The sequence below is a fragment of the Arachis hypogaea genome, chromosome 15 (assembly GCF_003086295.3).
Source record: "Arachis hypogaea cultivar Tifrunner chromosome 15, arahy.Tifrunner.gnm2.J5K5, whole genome shotgun sequence".
NCBI lineage: Eukaryota > Viridiplantae > Streptophyta > Magnoliopsida > Fabales > Fabaceae > Arachis > Arachis hypogaea.
The window spans coordinates 151,905,118-151,922,637 of NC_092050.1; the positions used below are offsets into that span (position 1 = coordinate 151,905,118).

At 25.2% G+C, this 17,520-nt stretch overlaps 1 protein-coding gene across 1 annotated transcript; it reads right to left on the reverse strand.

Moving 5' to 3' along the window:
- Window positions 1-4,783: 4,783 nt before the first annotated feature.
- LOC140172877 (lupeol synthase) lies at window positions 4,784-17,010 on the reverse strand. The gene is made up of 18 exons (XM_025800488.3): window positions 16,873-17,010; window positions 16,530-16,775; window positions 14,687-14,872; window positions 14,048-14,137; window positions 13,517-13,714; window positions 11,528-11,612; window positions 11,284-11,450; window positions 10,700-10,888; window positions 10,496-10,609; window positions 10,247-10,366; window positions 10,001-10,123; window positions 9,253-9,408; window positions 8,306-8,352; window positions 8,027-8,170; window positions 7,606-7,783; window positions 6,626-6,706; window positions 5,258-5,341; window positions 4,784-5,172 (listed from the first exon to the last, which is right to left on the reverse strand). The coding sequence occupies exons 2-18, from the start codon at window positions 16,722-16,724 to the stop codon at window positions 5,062-5,064; spliced, it is 2,268 nt and encodes a 755-aa protein (XP_025656273.1). The 5' UTR covers window positions 16,725-16,775; window positions 16,873-17,010; the 3' UTR covers window positions 4,784-5,061.
- Between the last annotated feature and the right edge of the window lie 510 nt (window positions 17,011-17,520).

The window sequence follows — 17,520 nt, forward strand, 5'->3', positions numbered from 1 at the left end:
CTCTCATATATGTCTTTAACTTAGACCTAAAATAAATAAATAAATAAATAAATAAATAAAGAAAATCAGAGAGGAGCAACCTTCAAAGCCAAAACATTTGGGGACTTATTTTCGTCGTTTTCATCAATAAGATAGACATTTTAGAAATTTAACTCCTCACTAAACACCAAAAGTAACATGGCAACTTATTCGTACATGACATACTGTATTCCATTAAATTAGTGTGGAATACTGGATAACTTTCCAATAAGATATAGCGTAACTTGTGTATTTTTGTAAAATAATTATCCTACCATAATTTACGTATTAAAATATAGTATAAAATTCTTAGTAAATCATGGTAGAATAACAAGATTTAGGAATAATAATATTATTATCTATATATAAATTATAAAAGAGAAGGTATATATAATGAATTTTGATTTACGATAATTTGATAATTATAATCTTTTTTAATATTAAAATAGCCAAATATATTTTTTTGGACACAACCGAATAAAAAAAATCTAATATCATTAGATATTAAATTTAAATCTTCATATAAGTACCACAGCAATGAACTAATTTTTTTTTTTTTGTAAAAACTAAAGTTAAAAATATGTGGATTGAAATTAATTCAAAGTCTATAAATTAGATTCAGTGAAGCCACTAAAAAAATAAATATTTTTCTCTGTCATTAAATCTATTAGACGTACATTTTTTGTTCGAATTTTGTGTTTTTAAAAAATTAGATGTCGAACAAGTATTTTAAAAGATTTAAATGAGAATGTTATTAAAGTTGTATTTTTAAGTTTTTCAAAAGACAAATTAAAAGTAAAAGAGTTAATTTTAAAGAAAAATTAGAAGAAGAGTTCAATATTTTTAATTGTAATGTTAATATTTGAAAATTAAATTTTATTTTGATATATATTATTTACTTATTTTATATAATATTATTTTTACTAAGGTAGCTGCTGAATATGTTTATAATTTTTTACTAAAAAATTGAATGATTTGTTAATAAATATAAAAACTAAATATGCTAGGATATGTTGCTAATGGTGTGTATTTTAAGAATGGCATAAAGATTTAATTCTCAATGGAACAAATAATGGCTCACGCCCCATTTTTAGCCAAGCCAGGAATTTAGAAACTCAACCATTGACAAATGGGTCATTTTAGTTTTGCTTTAAAGGATAAAATTGTCTTTAAGTTCTTCACTACAAGACAAATATATAATAGAAACCGGATAGTACAAAAGAACATGATGTTCCATGCTAGTAGAATAGAACATGTGATAATTTTCCTATCAGATAATTATGGCACATACACCCAAAAGTAGGAGAAGTAGGTCTATTCACTTGCATTGTCACTTTAAAATGGTTGAATAATATCATGTCGGATAAAGTATTGGAAGAATTTGAAGCGTATCACGTACATTATTAGTGTTTTAATAATTTTAACAGTAAATTTTAATTATAAAAAATATATATAATATATTAATTAAAATTAACAGTTAAAATTATTGAAATACCTCAGTATTTTAGGTATATTTAAAAACAATTTAAAGCATATTTTTATTTTTAAAATTTAGGATAAAGTGTATTTTTTATTTTTAATTTAATTTTGTACTAAAATTTTTTTATTATATTCTTAATGACTAATTTTTAAAAAAATTTAGTATCAATTCGACAAAAATTTTACAAAAACAATTATCAACATAAACAAATTAGAAATAATTCTGATATATTATTGCTGGATTAGTCCTAATTTTTTTGAAAATTTAGCTGTCAATGGTATATTTGATGTAAATCGAAAAATTTTGGAACAAAATTGAAACAAAACAAAATTTAGGAGTATTTTTGAAACTTTTGACAAATTTTAATAGTAAAAAATATACTTTACTCTAAAATTTATCAAATATTTTAAAAATATTTTTAAATTTTATTTTAGAAATTTTGTATTTATATCAAATATATTTCTAACGATTAAATATTTAAAAATTTTAAGATCAATCTAGCAATAGTACATAACAACTATGTTTAATTTGCTTGTATTAAAGATTATTCATATAAAATTATTATTGAATTAGTCTTAAATTTTTTTTAAAAAATTAGCCATCAGAAATATATTAGATGTAAATAAAAAAATTCTACGTCAACATTAAAATAAATAAAATTTAAAAATATTTTTAAAATTTTTAATAAATTTTAAAAATAAAAACTATATTTTATCCTAATATACTATGCGGTGAGTTTTGTTAACTAATGTCTAACTAAAAAAATAATCATGAGAAAATTAAGAAAGTGAGAAATAAATATTTTATTATCATTAGTTTTGTAATTTGTATTTTATATATATGAATTTTATTATTTTAGTTTAATTATGAGTTGATCATTCTCTTTTATTTTAATGACTTTATATATTATTTTTGAGAAGCAAGTTTTGTTTAATTAAGATTTCTAATAATAGTAAATAAATATTTTTAATATTTTTTAAAATATTTTAATATGTATTTTATGAGCAACTACTCTACTTAATTAATATATCTATATAAAACTTAAAAATTATAATATAATATATATTAAATGTGAGACCAATAAATCAACAATAAAGATGTCATAATCAATCAACTACTCTCCTATAATGGTTTTCTGGTTTGTGATTGTGTGGATGCATGGTTGGCTATCTTAATGATTTAGAGATGTCATATGACACGATGGGATCAATCATGTGCGGTTGGATCATCATTGTCAATATGTAGCTTCATCTTTGAACTTACAACATTAATTGTTGCAAAAATTACCTTTTTTTTAATTTAAGTTAATAAAAAATTAAATAATTATATCTTTTACCTATTTTCTCAAGTAAATTTTTTTTTAGAATTTATTTAAAATTTTAATAGATTTTTTTTTCTTTTTTTGCATTTGTCTTATACTAAAATTCTTTTTTTTTTAAGTTCAATAAGAATCGAATGTTAAATTTTTCTGTTATAGAAATTTTGATACCATGTTATAATAAAAGTATAAAGTTCGTTAAAAAATTATTACTTGAAATAGCGAATTAGAGATATAATCATTCATGTATTTTCTCCTATCAACTAACATTTTTGAAAGAAGTGGTATTATGACAATCGTAATGTCATGTCCAATTATCTATATAAATATTGTAGTTTGTTTGATTATTCTGCAAATTTATCTAGACATAAACATAGATATTTACGTTTATTATTTGTTCAATGAGATACAATTTTTGAAAGATTTTAAAAATCGAATTGATAATCGAGCTCGTAAAATTAAAAGTTTAAAAGTTTAAGGTTTAACAGAAATTTTATTAGTATTGAATAGAATATAATAAAATGATATAATTATATATGAATTTTTTAAAAAAAAAGAAATTTTTGTTTTATTAATTAAAATTAAATGATCTAATCTCTAAGAAATGGGTTAGTTTGACTGTTCACAAGCATTTTGACCAATTTTTTATTTTTATCAATTCATTGACAACTGGTTTTATTATGAATTAGACCAGTTTAAATTGCTAGTTTGGCAATTAAACCAACCAATATAGTCTGATTTTCAAAATTATGAAGAATACACTAAACACAATATTGTATATAGTTTAGAGGTTAAGGTTTATTAGAAAGCTGATATATAAATATTAGACATGAGATATAATTTTTTATTATAATTTTGTATCTTAAAAAATTTTGAAAATTTTATTTTCTATCCTTATCAATTTCATCACCAACAACAATAGGGATAAAATTATTATTAGTGTCTTAACAACCAAAATAGATTACATGTATTCATGTGTATGTATGTGTACTTTTGTGTTAATGTCTTCATTAATTTGAAATGGAGAACAAACACAACCTTAAGGATGAAAAATTAAATCAAATAATCGTCTTTTATTAGGGCAATGAAAAGGTGATTAATCACAAGTGTGAATATATTATTAGTTCACTACCATGCATATCCCTCGAGTCTCTTACTAAGGTTGAATTTAGGATATGCTCTTTGAAACTTTTCAACTAATGTAGTCTCAAGTTTAGACTCTTGTCCCATTGAATTTGAACTTGTTGCACCTCCTTGCCAATCTTTAAGATTGTTCTGCCAGCAACCAACCTTATATGGTTCTAATATTGTCCCAAGCTCTGTAGTTTGTAGTGAAAATGGTCTTTTTCTTGTTCTCCATAAAATTTTTGCAGACTGAAATGTATGAAAGCTATGATGTATAGACACGAGACACGACATGATACGGGACGCGTTGACACACGAATTTTAAAATTTTATAAGAGATGGGGACACGTATATATATAAAATATAAAGTATTTTTTAGATAAATATTAATGATATTTTGATATTTTATTGATATTAAAATATAAATTAATTTTTAATTATTTTTAGTATTTTATTTTAATTATATAAAGTATTTAAAATATTTTTGTTTTAATAATAATAATATATACTATTTCTAAATTTATCTCAAAAATACATGTAATGGTATTTAGACGTGTTCGGAAACAATTTTTTTATTTTTTTATTAAGACATGATTGGATACAGCAGACACGCGTGTCGGACAAATGTCGACAAGTGTCGTATCCAAAATGTGTTTGACACGGGAATACGAACAACTCAGCGAAATGTCCGTATAAAGACTATGGATTTTGGCTTTCATAAGAAGAGCTAGCTTATAAGCTACTGCACTTAGCTTTTTACTGATTCTAAAATGCTCAAAGTACTTCATTTCCAGTTGTTGGCTCTTTCTCAATACCATTGAATATTGTCTAGAGGGTTGTAATTTCACTAGCAACAATTCACTTATTCGAATTTCACATGTCTTCTCTTCTTGTCAACAAAATACTTCATGAATTACTGAAATCTGAACAATTTTTTCTTAGTAAAGCTCATATCTTTTTTATATATAGTAGTTTCATTTACAACATAGATGAGATGTTTATTAAGAAAGGACTACACATTTGCACCACATATATACACGTGAAATATATAATTTTTACTTTAATTTAAAGGCAATCACATAATTATTGGATTTGATTATATTCTTCATCATCTTCATGCTTATACATATAGAACTCGGCGACGATATTCTCCCAACGCCCATATGGGAAATATGTTTCGATACGATGCGTAATTTAGAATACAATTCCTCATAAACACTCCTGTAGTTTCCTGTATTTTTTTAATGGATAAACATACATATAAGATGTTAAGTGTTTTTAATTGTAACTAAATTAGTTTAATGAAAATTAATTACCTGCTGAGGAAAGTCTCCATCTTCCATTTGTGAATTGATTAGTAACTTTATTCCACGATGTATGGGTGTTGGATCAATTTCAGCCTTTTTATTTTTAAACAAACATTAAGAGTATATATTAGTAACAAATAACATAATCAGCAACTAAGTTCGGTTTCATTGAATAATTGTTTCATTTATGTTTTTATTTTTCAATACAAAAAAATTTCATTTTTTTTTTCAATTTATTTCGTTTTCAAGATTTTATAAATAAGACAATACAAATAGGAAAATATTAATGAGAGAATTAAAAATCTTATGAGCATTTTTATATAGTAGTTAAAGAAATTCCTTAAACAAAACAAACTCTAATTCAGTTTTTCATTTTAATTCAAACCTCTTTTTTTTTAACTAGAATTGGAACCTCTTTTCAAACAAGCACCAAATTCTATTGGGCAAACCCACAACAATACTTGTTCAAGTATCTAGGCCCAATTCATTAAGACTAAAGCTTTGATAAAAATGATGTATGCAATGATATTGTTGACTTTGTTTTATGGACTTGAGTCATATTGTTGATTAAACCACTTATGAGAACCAGAATGAATCTATGGTAGAGTTAGGCCCATAAAATTTGGGAACTAGTGAAAAAGAACTCAATCCAAGAAAGGAAAAACGGACCAAGATTTAATGAACAAAAACAACAACCCAATGGGTTGGACGAGTGGTCAGCTCACTCGTCCGCTTAAGTAAGTTCGAATTCCGCCTTATGTATGTAGCAATTCATTGGCTAGTTTAGTGGCAGACTAGTTTAAATCCGCGACGGACTAGTTTGTTTAATTTTAGTATTGTAATCTTCTTTGGATCTTTAGGCCTATTTTAATAAAAAATTTCAAAATTTTCTAGTGACTCTTTATAAAATTATTCTATATTAATAATCCATTTTGAGTTATATGAGGTGTTTTATTTATTTTAAGTAATCTTAAAGGTTTGAGTGGGTTAGAAGTAGTAGTTTTATGAGTATATATTACAGAATCTTAAACCGTATGACTGTTTAGCTCTTTTATTTGAATGTTTTGTTTTTGGAGTCTTTGTATCATTGACTTCTCTTTTGGGGAATTAAGCATATATTAATTATTTAAAAAAATCAAAATTACCTTATGCTGTCTTTAATATCATGTATTCTCTTTGTCTAACAGTTTATTATTTTCTCAACTTTTTGGTCATCAACGTTATATTATCCTATTATCCTTATCAATCACAAGAACAAGATTTGTTATTAGGTAAAATATTTAAATCTATCTTTTAACAAGCCTTCCATTTAATTTGGACCTTAAAGTCTCAAAAATTATGAATAAAGAATATGGAGATATGCTAATTATTACTAACCTGTCCAGCACCAATAAGGGATAGCAAAGCCCATGAAGTTTGAACCACGTTAGCACGATTGCCTTCTAAATTTGTATACACCTATTTGTCAACAAAAAAAAAACATGTTATGATAAATCAAAATATGTATAGACACAACAAATTTTTTATGCATAAAATATGATATTAATCTTGTTTGAATTGTACCACATACATTACACTTGAAATCTTTATATTTTGGGAAATGTGGTATACTAATTTTCTTTTAAGGTCAATTTACATATGATAAATCAAAATGAATCACATTATCGTCTAATCTTAAAGAAATCCACCGCAATTTACCCCCAATTTATTTTTCTTTGATTCTTTGTACTCTAATATTTAATGGGTTTTGCTAGCAGGTAGACAATGATTTTTGTAAATAATGTGAATAATGGACTTTAGGATTGACCCAATAAAATAAAAAGACACTCCACCTCTAAATTACTTCCTAAACCTTAACATTAGGATAACTATCTGTACACCTAGTGAATTGAATATCCAGTCATTATTAATTGTGCATGAGTAAATCGAATTAAAAATAATGAATATAATCATTTGGATACCTATTGAATTGAATATCCGATATATCTATTGTTCACATTGTTTAATATTCTCATTGTCTACCTATACTTTTTCATATTTAATTTGTATTGTAGAGCATAATTAACAACAACAACAACAATAATAATAAAATAATAAATAAATCTCTAAGAATTTACATTTCAAACAGATTAATTCTTAAGAAAAAAAATATCAATAAAGTCTTTTAGGATAGTAAATATGGACACACTACCTTCAAATTAATCCCTATAATTAGAGTAGAAGGTCTTAATTTAAAACTACCTTATTATGCTGAAGAACTTTATTGGTATTTTTTTTAGGGACTAATTTATTGAAAATGTAAATTCTTAGGGTTTATTTGTCAATTTACTCTAATAATAATAATAATAAATATAAACCTTGTTTTGGCTTGATAAATAACTTTCACTCCAACCACCGTTAGGAAGCTGCTTTGACAACAAAAATTGACATGCTTTGCGCAATGAAGCACTGTTTTGATAGTTCTTTCCACATGCTCTCAGTCCCTTTACAGCAAACCAAGTTCCATAGGTATAACAAATTCCCCAGCAACCATACCTACACAAATAACTTCTTAATTAATTAGTTATGACATTACCAGAAAATTCGTGATTATCGACGGCCTTACAGATAGTCAATTTTAATTTATAATAAAGCTTCTAATGATTTCTATAATTCAATAAGTATTTGTATTTTACGACTATAAATTTAATTACAAGATAGATAGCATATATTATGCATGTTAAGATGACAGTTATTTGAATAAAAAAAAAGCAACAAAATTACAAAAGTCAACAATACCATGAGCCATCTGGATTTTGTGTGTTTTCAATGTAATGAATTGCTTTAGAAATGGAGTGATTTATTTCTTTTCTTCTGTGATTTGGATATAACTTTCTAAATAGAGCCAATGCTTCCATTGCTGATCCTGTGCATTCTACATACCTATTATTTCATTCACAACATGAACCATATATATAACAAGTGCCAAGTAATTAAGATTGTACATAAGGCTAAATAAACAATACTTCATTCAATTAAAAATTCTAACAATAATAACGACGTATGTAATAGTCTTACTCCATCTCAATCAGAGTATCTTCAAAGAATTCGGTTGGATTGAATTTCTGCAATGCACGAATAATAGTTTCTCACACCAGTTAAAACAGTGTTTTTAATATGATTTATTAGGCTACGTTTGTTTACAGAAATAGAACACTAAGACAGAAATATAATAGAGAAACAAAATTATATTTGAGAGAGTAGACATAGACAGAGATAATATATCCAGAAACACTAGAATAATGTATTTTGTGTCTAACAAGGACACAGAGATATTAACAAGAAACACAACTTATTTTTTATTTTTTTATTATTCTTGTTAATTTTTTTATAATTATATTTTTTATTATTATATTTTTCGTCTCAAATTTTTTGAATGAAAAAAATGAGAATAAATTAAATTTTCATAATTTATTCTAGTTTATCACTAAACAGAATATAAGAACACAAAATTTTATATTTCTGTCATATATGTCTTATTCTCAGTATCTTATCTTATTCAATTCTCAGAAATAAACGTAACTTTAAAGACTTTTTTTCCATAATTGAATTACTAATTCGGCTAACATGCGTCTTATGCTTGTAATTTTAAGAATATATGTTAAGGTTATTAATTAAAAAAATTATAAAATAAATTTTAAAAATTTCAATTAATAATAATCTTAATATATGTTCTAAAAGTATGTGTTAATTAAATATTTATTTAAAAAAAAATCAAAATATAATTATTTTGAAAAAAAAAATGCTACATATTCGAAGAACACAGAACATAAAATTTCGGTACCTCTAATCTCAAAATAAATCAATAGAGATATATATAAAATAATATTTCATAGATAATATAATCATGATGGTTTCTCTAACCCTTAAAATTAAAATTTTACTTTATATATATAACTAGATTTTCTTAATTAAAATGGAACTATATATATGTATGTATGTGTTTTTTTTTTTTTTTTTTTTACCTCTAACCATCGATAGGCTCTTTGAGGTTCCCAAGCAGGAAAACCACCATTGTTGCTCTGTAGAGAAAGGATGACATTAACAGCATCATAGAATCTCTCTGATTCTATTTGTTCTCCAACTAGATCAGATGGCATTTTTGACAATAAGAGCGCAGCCTGTAATTAAATTTAGTAGCAAGTGAGAGAAATTTAATTAATAATTAGTTCATAATGGAAAAACTATCATGATATTAGACTTATCATAAAATGAATTTAATTTTAATGCACTATAAATATAAAATTTAAACATTTCTCTAATCATATATTATTGTATTAGTAAAAAGGTGGAAATTTAAGTGCAGTCGACTTCACGTGAAGTTGATAGTTGAGAGCTGTTAAATGAAAATTTAGTCAAATCGGTCAAATCATCTAACAGCTCTCAGCTATCAACTTCACATGAAGTCGACTACACCTGAGTTTTCACCTAACAAAAATTTATAATAACTCAATTATCCACCACGGGAAAAATTTACAAATCAAAAAATAAATGATTGATTCTATTACAAAAAGAAAAAGTTTAGAGGTCCAATAACTTTATTAAATTCTTGCCAGCATATAAGTATGTAACTAGCAAAAGAAAAGTGAATAATCCCGCACTATCGGATAAAATCTCACACCATTAAAAATATCATTGATGGTTACTTGATAGCTATAAATCACAAAAGTTACTGCCCTAACACTCGTCAATTTGGAGAGAATTTGTATGAACCTGTAATCCTTCAGCTGTGCAATCAGAGACTTGCCAACCTTGGTCATGCATTGAGAATGTCCATGAACCTTTTGAGATGTGTCTATACATTCCCATGAAGTCACCACTAGGGTTTTCACTAACCTTCAATTTCAAATCAAAGTCTCTTTTAATAGTAATTATTGTTTCAAAAATCATATAGTATAGATATGTATAATGAAGCAGAAACACTAATTAATTAATTAATTAATAGTTATTAATTGGTACCTGTGAAGCCTTGACAAAATCGTGAGCTTTTTTAAGTGTAGGTCCATACTCTTCACTTAAATTACAAGCAAGTATTGCTTGTATAGCAAATGCTGCATCCCACATTTGACTACCAAAACTCTACATATCATTTTGAAGAACAATTATTAATTACTAATTTTTTTTATTTCATTTAGCGTAAAAAACTTTTTTATATTTTACATCTTGTTGTATAATTAAACAAAATTATTTTAAAAAAGCAATAATTACTTGAATTTTCAAGCCATCTTCGGCGAGCCAAAAATAATCAGGAATTCGAGCTAAATGGAGTTTGTATGCTTCCGAATTAGGATCTTCAACCCAACGCGCAATCAAACACAAAACCTGCATTATATATCATGATTTTCATTTGCTTCAATTGATCATATAAGATTATTGTAAATGAATAAAATATAAGATTATTTTATTTATTACCTTCTCTACACTTCCAATGCAAAGGTATCTACTATTCTCATCCTCATATCTGACATGACTAATTGCAATTTCTAATGCTTTTTGTCTAAGCTTAGAAAAGGGCCAAGAATTCAGCAAAGGCTCTCCCACGTGATGAAGAAATCCCCATAACATATCTTGGATTAAAGGATGTGGATAATACAAATCCTCCTATATATTTGTATCATGTATATGTCATTATAACATTAATTAGGGATATAAATATATTAGATTAATGAGTATAATTTAAGATAAATATAAAATTTGAGGAATAATAAAATTTGAAAAATTAAATAAAAATATTTTTTTTAAAAAAATACTATTAAATTTTTAATTTTTTGTGCTCTTATTTTCTAGAAAATATTAAAAAAATTAAAATTTTGTATTTTAAAATTAAAATTTTAATTTCAGTCTTTAGCGGTCGAACACAATATTAAGTTCAATTTCTTAGTTTCAGTCTCAATACCCTCTAAAAATAAACAGTACCTAATTGCATGTATAACACAAAGCAGAATAATTAAATGAGTATTAATCATGATTAGAAATTAAATAAATATTGAATGAACCTTAGCAACACAATTTCGAGCTTTATTCCAGTTGATTTGATGATAAGGTTTATTGTACATTTCTTCTCTCAAAGATCTGATTAAATTGGTGACAGGACCCACAAACTTCTTTCCATATAAATATGACATTGGCATATAAACCAAGCGACAGTAGCATAACATATTCCCTGCCACAATTAACAAGCAAACTAAATGGTAGTACCAAAAATAAAAAAGAAAAGAGAATAATAAATTATATATATACCTGGGTGAATAGAGATGAAATTGGGAACAAGCCAGAACTCTGGTGGAAGTGGATTGCATCCTGACCACTCATAAACTCCAAGTACCTTCACCAATAAATCAAATTAACATATTATTACTCTTATTTTTAATATTTTTTTTGTGTCTATTCTTATATTTTATATATTTATTAAAAATATAATAAAATTATATAAAAATGATATTATTAAAATAGAAATCACAATATTTACTCTTTATTATAATTTTAGCAATAATTGATTATTTAAAAATACTAAAAAATCATCAGAATTTATTATTTTTATTCATCAATTAATTATTAATATTTAAAAATATAGAATAAAATATATTATTGAATTATTAAAATAACAAAATGGGTTAATAGATAAAAATAATTATAAAAATAATAAATTCTGGGAATACTATAACATATTTTTAATTACGAAAATATTTAATAACAAAAATATTAGTGAAAAACAGTTAAAATTTATCTTATTTAACATTTATTAATTATTACTAAAATTAATAAATACTAAATAAAATACGTTTGAACGGTTTTTTTTTATCTTTTTAATATTACTGTTTTGATTATTTATAACTTGATATCAAAAAGGATATTCAAGTTAATAATGAATCCTTAAATTGGTTGATTTGAATCACTAGCTCATAACATTAAAAATAAAATTGTTACTTTCCCACGGATTCAAAATAAGTATAAAAAATTTATTATATTAAGTTATTAACATAAATTAATAAGATAATTAATTAAAAATATTTTTATTTTAGATAAACTAAATTGAACGGGCAAAACTACTCTTCCTAGTATTTTTTTAAGGTTTAATGGTTATAACGTTAACATGTCCTAGCACTGTTTTTTTCAGAGTCCAACGACAATTATAAAACCAACTATTTTTCGTTCAATAATCAATATCAACTAAAATTTTAAATTATCACTTTATCTTTATATGCATCATTTCTTCTCTCATTCTTTTGTTATTTTTTCTCCCAACACCACAACTTTACTTCTCATCGCCGTCACTTTAAACCTTAAGTAAATTTTAAATTTTAAATTAGCCATAAATTCTAATCCTAAATTCTACAAAACATAAATGTTAAAAAATAATGTTATAATATAAAACTAATATTATATAGGATGAAGTATTACATTAGTCTCTTATGTTTGGCCGTAATCCTATTTTGGTTCTTAAGGTTTAAAGTGTTCATTTAGTTTTAATTTAGTCCCATCATGAGATCAAAATTAAATAATTAATGGAATATCCTACATTACAGCAGTATAAGAACAAAGTCAATAATTTAGAGAATAAGTATAAGCTTCAAAGATACAAAATCAACCGTGGATATATCAATACATTTATTTATCATTCTCCTTAGTTTCATAGAAAATATTTCATTTAAATTGTAAGAAGAATGATAAATAAATGTATTGAAACATCCACGGATGATTTTGTGTCTTTGGAGCTTATACTTGTTTTCCAGATTATCGATCTTATTTTTATACTGCTGTCATTAAGGACATTCCGTTAATTATTTAACTTTGACCTCACAATGGAACTACATTGAAACTAAATGAAACTTTTTTGGATTCTAATAAGATACTTCAAACCTTAAGAACCAAAATAGAATTACGTCCAAACGTAAAAGACCAATTTAATACTTTACCCTATTATCTAATTAAAAGTTAATTTTTTATACTTATCTTCTTTCTTTTAACATTCTCTTTTTCAGGACAACCCCCCTCACTCCTGTTACAAGTTCGATCAATAGGAGTATAGTTAAATTAAAAATTTTGTCTTTACAACACTACTTCTTTAAATAAATACTTATTTTAGACAGAAAAAAATAATTTACTTATTCAAGATGTAAAATGAAGCACATATACATTATTAACGGCTAAAATGAACATTCACTTGACTAAACTATTAAAATTTAAAGTAACTCAATATAATAGAAAAATAATAGTTAATAAGTTTACCGAGACCCAGAACTTTCCCCATGAAGGAATAGCCACTAAACCACCATGGTCAAGAATCCATTTTCTGGCTCTGGCCATTGGCATGTCTTCATGATCTTCAAGTTCTTCTCCAAGTATTCTTAATGCAATGTAACTCAATGCTGATCCAAACATTGTGCTGTGTCCCTCTATATGGAACCCCCAACCACCATCTTTGTTCTGTCTCATTAATTGTCATGGAAAATGCCAACCAATAATTTTATTGGTTATTCATCTTTTCACTTCTAGCCAATTTAAATTAAATGGACATGTTTCTTTAACAAAAAAACCTGCTCTAACTAAGATGTCAAAAACATATTTTTATAAAGATATTTGTTTAGTTACATTTTAAAATTTTAACTTATAGAAAAAAGTAATTAACGATTTAAAGGAAATAATTATAGAGCTTTTTTTGGAGTATTAAAAAAATTACATAAATTTTATATTATATCTTTAATATAAATATCCCATGCATGGAAATGGTGAAGAAGTAGTGTATAGAAGAGTAGCTACCTGGTGATTATACAAATAACGAATAATTTCTTTCTTGTGTTCTGCTCCTAAAACAACATCAAGGGATCCTGTAATATATAATGCCATTACCTGCACACATGATAATCATGGTCAATTAAATCAATAAGTAAAGCTAAAAAATGCTCCTTAACATCCATGCATATATATTTATATGATATCATCTCAAAAATAAATAAGATTACCAAACATGATCAAATGTAATGCCAGCACTTACCTAGAAAAGTGACATAATTATTAATAAATATAAAAAATAATGTATATATATGTGTCATAAAATTATTCATTCCAAAAATTTAAATTGATAGGAAGAGACAATATGAATAATTATATTTCTAACACTCTCCTTCAAGAAAGAGTCTCTTTTAAATTTGTTTAATTTTTGTATAGATATTTTTCTTTATTTGCTTTATCTTTTTTTTTTTTACTTTTGGAATTCACTAAAATCGAACTTTAGATCTTTTGGATATAGAACTGTAATAGCATGTCATAAAATTACTCATCCTACAAATTTAAATTGATAAAAGAAGACAACATAAATAATTATATCTCTACCAAAATGAAAACTTTGTATAGCATATATAAAGGCTAAAATTGTAGTATTAAAATTCTAAAGCTCACCAAAGGTTGAAGGAAAAATAAAGGGCCAGCAGATTCAGCAGGCCAATGACCATCATGTGCTTGAATAGAAGAAAAGAAAGTGAGAGATCTTCTCATTGTTGTAATCAATGCTTCTTGTGTTATTTTCTCTTCTTCTCCCACTTTCACTGCTTCTGGTATTGGTCCACATCTGTTCTCTTTTCTGAGCTGCCACCGGTTAAATGCATTTCAATTTTTGTCAATACTCAACCACCCCATGACCAGAGTCATAACTCATAAGTGAAGTGATCAAGTGAGTCATATATAGCAATAATTGGTTATTATTATAAATGTGAAGTTGGCAGAAAAAAAAGAAAAAGAATAATACTTGATTTGGCAGTTTCTTCTTTCATTCTTTCTTATTTATCATATTTAATATAGAGGAATGCTAGGGTCAACAATTTTTGTAATTTGTAGCCATCAAATAATCATCAATAATAGTTTTAATGGTGTGAAATTGGTGTAAAATTTCATCCAATAGCTCACTTTTCTTTACTGATTACATACTGGCTATAATTTAACAAAGTTGCTGAACCTAGACTTTTCCTTTAATATATATATCTACTTATTCCTACTGCCTTATACTTGAAAGCTTTTCTATAGTAATAATAGGGACATGGAATAGATTTGGTATATTTTTTAAAAAATATCATTTATTACATATAATTCATGAAATTTGTTATTTATAAAAATAAGCTAAAAATTTTAATTGAAATATAATGCGCATTCACTCATGTTAGGTGTACACTAAAATCAACCACCAAAATTAATTATTTGTGTAGAATATGTATTAAAATACAAAATACCTATTTTAGTAGTTAATTTTAAATTGCAAATAGCATTTTTGTAATGCATTACTATCTTGATTATATATTTATTATTATTTCAAATTTGATACAGTAATAAACATGAAAAGTATTTTACATAATATATGATCTGCTGATATTTAGATAAGTAATTATTTATGTGTATTTTTTATTTATTTAAATATTTGAAATAAGTAGGTTCATGATATTATATAAAAAATATTATAACAAAAATATTTTAGAATTTGATCTTTATTATTTTTAAAAGAATGATTTTAGTATAAAATAAATAAAAAAATAAAAAAAATATGTAAATTTTATATAAATTAAGAATCAACCATAAAAAATAACTGTATAAAATATATTTTTCTCACAAATGAATCATTAAAGAATATAATGCTACTTTTTAAGTGGTGGTGGTTGAACAAAGTGCAATGTGAGTTGTGGAAGGAAGTGGTTTTCCATGTAATAATTTAAAGAACAACAATGCTAGGAATTAGGATGGTTCCAACAAAAAATCAGCCAAATGCCTACGGGTAAATCCAAAATTTCTATGTGAATGGTGCTTATTTTAGGTATTAGGATGTTTATTTTCTTTGTAAATTGGATGGTTCTGAATATATTTTTTGATTTATCATGTTTTAGACATTTGAAGAGGAAAGGAGGGTGAAGAGACGGAAACTAATTGAATCAGTTTCCGTGATTCACATTGCAATGATACTGAACGTATCTCCTCCTAATTTGAATGTGGTGAAATATTTAATAACCAATATTTTAAATCATAAATAAATAAAATTAATCACTATATTTATAATTAATTAAGTTGTTCCATTATGGGCTTATTTGGAATTGGTTTCGTATACTTGCCGATGTATTCTTTTGAAGGGCTACAATGCAAATTGAAGATGGAGTTTTGGCATGATGTATGGATAAGGGATGGATAAGGAATACACAACAAACAAGAATCGAACTCTAACTTTTTCGGACATAGAAGTTGAAACCATTGAAAAATTATATACCTGCATCCTCATTAAGAGGTCAGAACTTTGTTTGATGGAAAATTTATTTTTAGTGAACTCTTGGCGTAGCCTTTCAACCTCAGCACGTTCTTGTGGTGTTCCTGCATTTGGATCGAATTCCCAATGTTGTCTTCCTATGAAGTTGTTCACTGAAACCAAGTTCTTTCCTCCTTCTGCTATCTTCAACTTCCACATCTTCAACTCTGTATGTTTCTGTTTTTGTTTGATCTCTTTTTACTTCTTCCTCTGTCCAACACAAACAAATAATCAGAATCTAACATTCCTTCTATCAACTTATTATATATGTAACTACTAGAGTAGTAGCGAGGGTTTGGGAATATACCGATGAGAGTAACTTGGATCATATGGCTGCTACCTCTTTTGATGAAACCACAGAGTATGTAGCTTTATATAATATACACTACACTATGCAACAGAGTGAAATAATTAAATTTTGATTCTTAGACTATGTATCTATAAGAGAAATCTATTTATGTGCCTCTTTCTTAGCTTTTTGCTTAAATTTATAGAATATATAATTTTATGACATCAAATTAGAATTTTAATAATTGAAAAATCTGGATTTTTAATTTTTATTATCTCTTTTAAAAAATAATATAAAATAAATAAAAAATAAAAAAATTATGTAAAAGTTTAAACAAATTTAAAAAAACTCTTATACAAAAAATAAGTTAAAAATATAATTATTTTTATTTTTTTTCTATCTGTTTTTAAGTTTTTTAAAAAAAAGTAATTTTATGAGAATAACTTTATGTACTATACAGTATATACGCAAAAGGATGAAAAATAATGCCATTTAAATTATAATTCGTTGGTTATATATATTTAGCATGTGAGAGTTTTTAGATATGCATATTATATTATATGGTATGTTTTTGATAGTATTAAATATTAATAATAGATATGGAAATAACACGTGGAGATCCTGGTAATCTGGTATGCTGGCATATATTGACTTAATTATAATTTC

What these genes read in the sequence shown, in the direction of transcription:
- LOC140172877 (XM_025800488.3), bottom strand. Translation starts at nt 16,724, where the DNA reads ATGTGGAAGTTGAAGATAGCAGAAGGAGGAAAGAACTTGGTTTCAGTG. An exon ending in ACCTCTTAATGAGGATGCAG is followed by an intron (nt 14,873 to 16,529) that starts GTATATAATTTT and finishes AACCGGTGGCAG; the next exon opens with CTCAGAAAAGAGAACAGATG. An exon ending in GAGCCTATCGATGGTTAGAG is followed by an intron (nt 8,353 to 9,252) that starts GTAAAAAAAAAA and finishes CGTGCATTGCAG; the next exon opens with AAATTCAATCCAACCGAATT.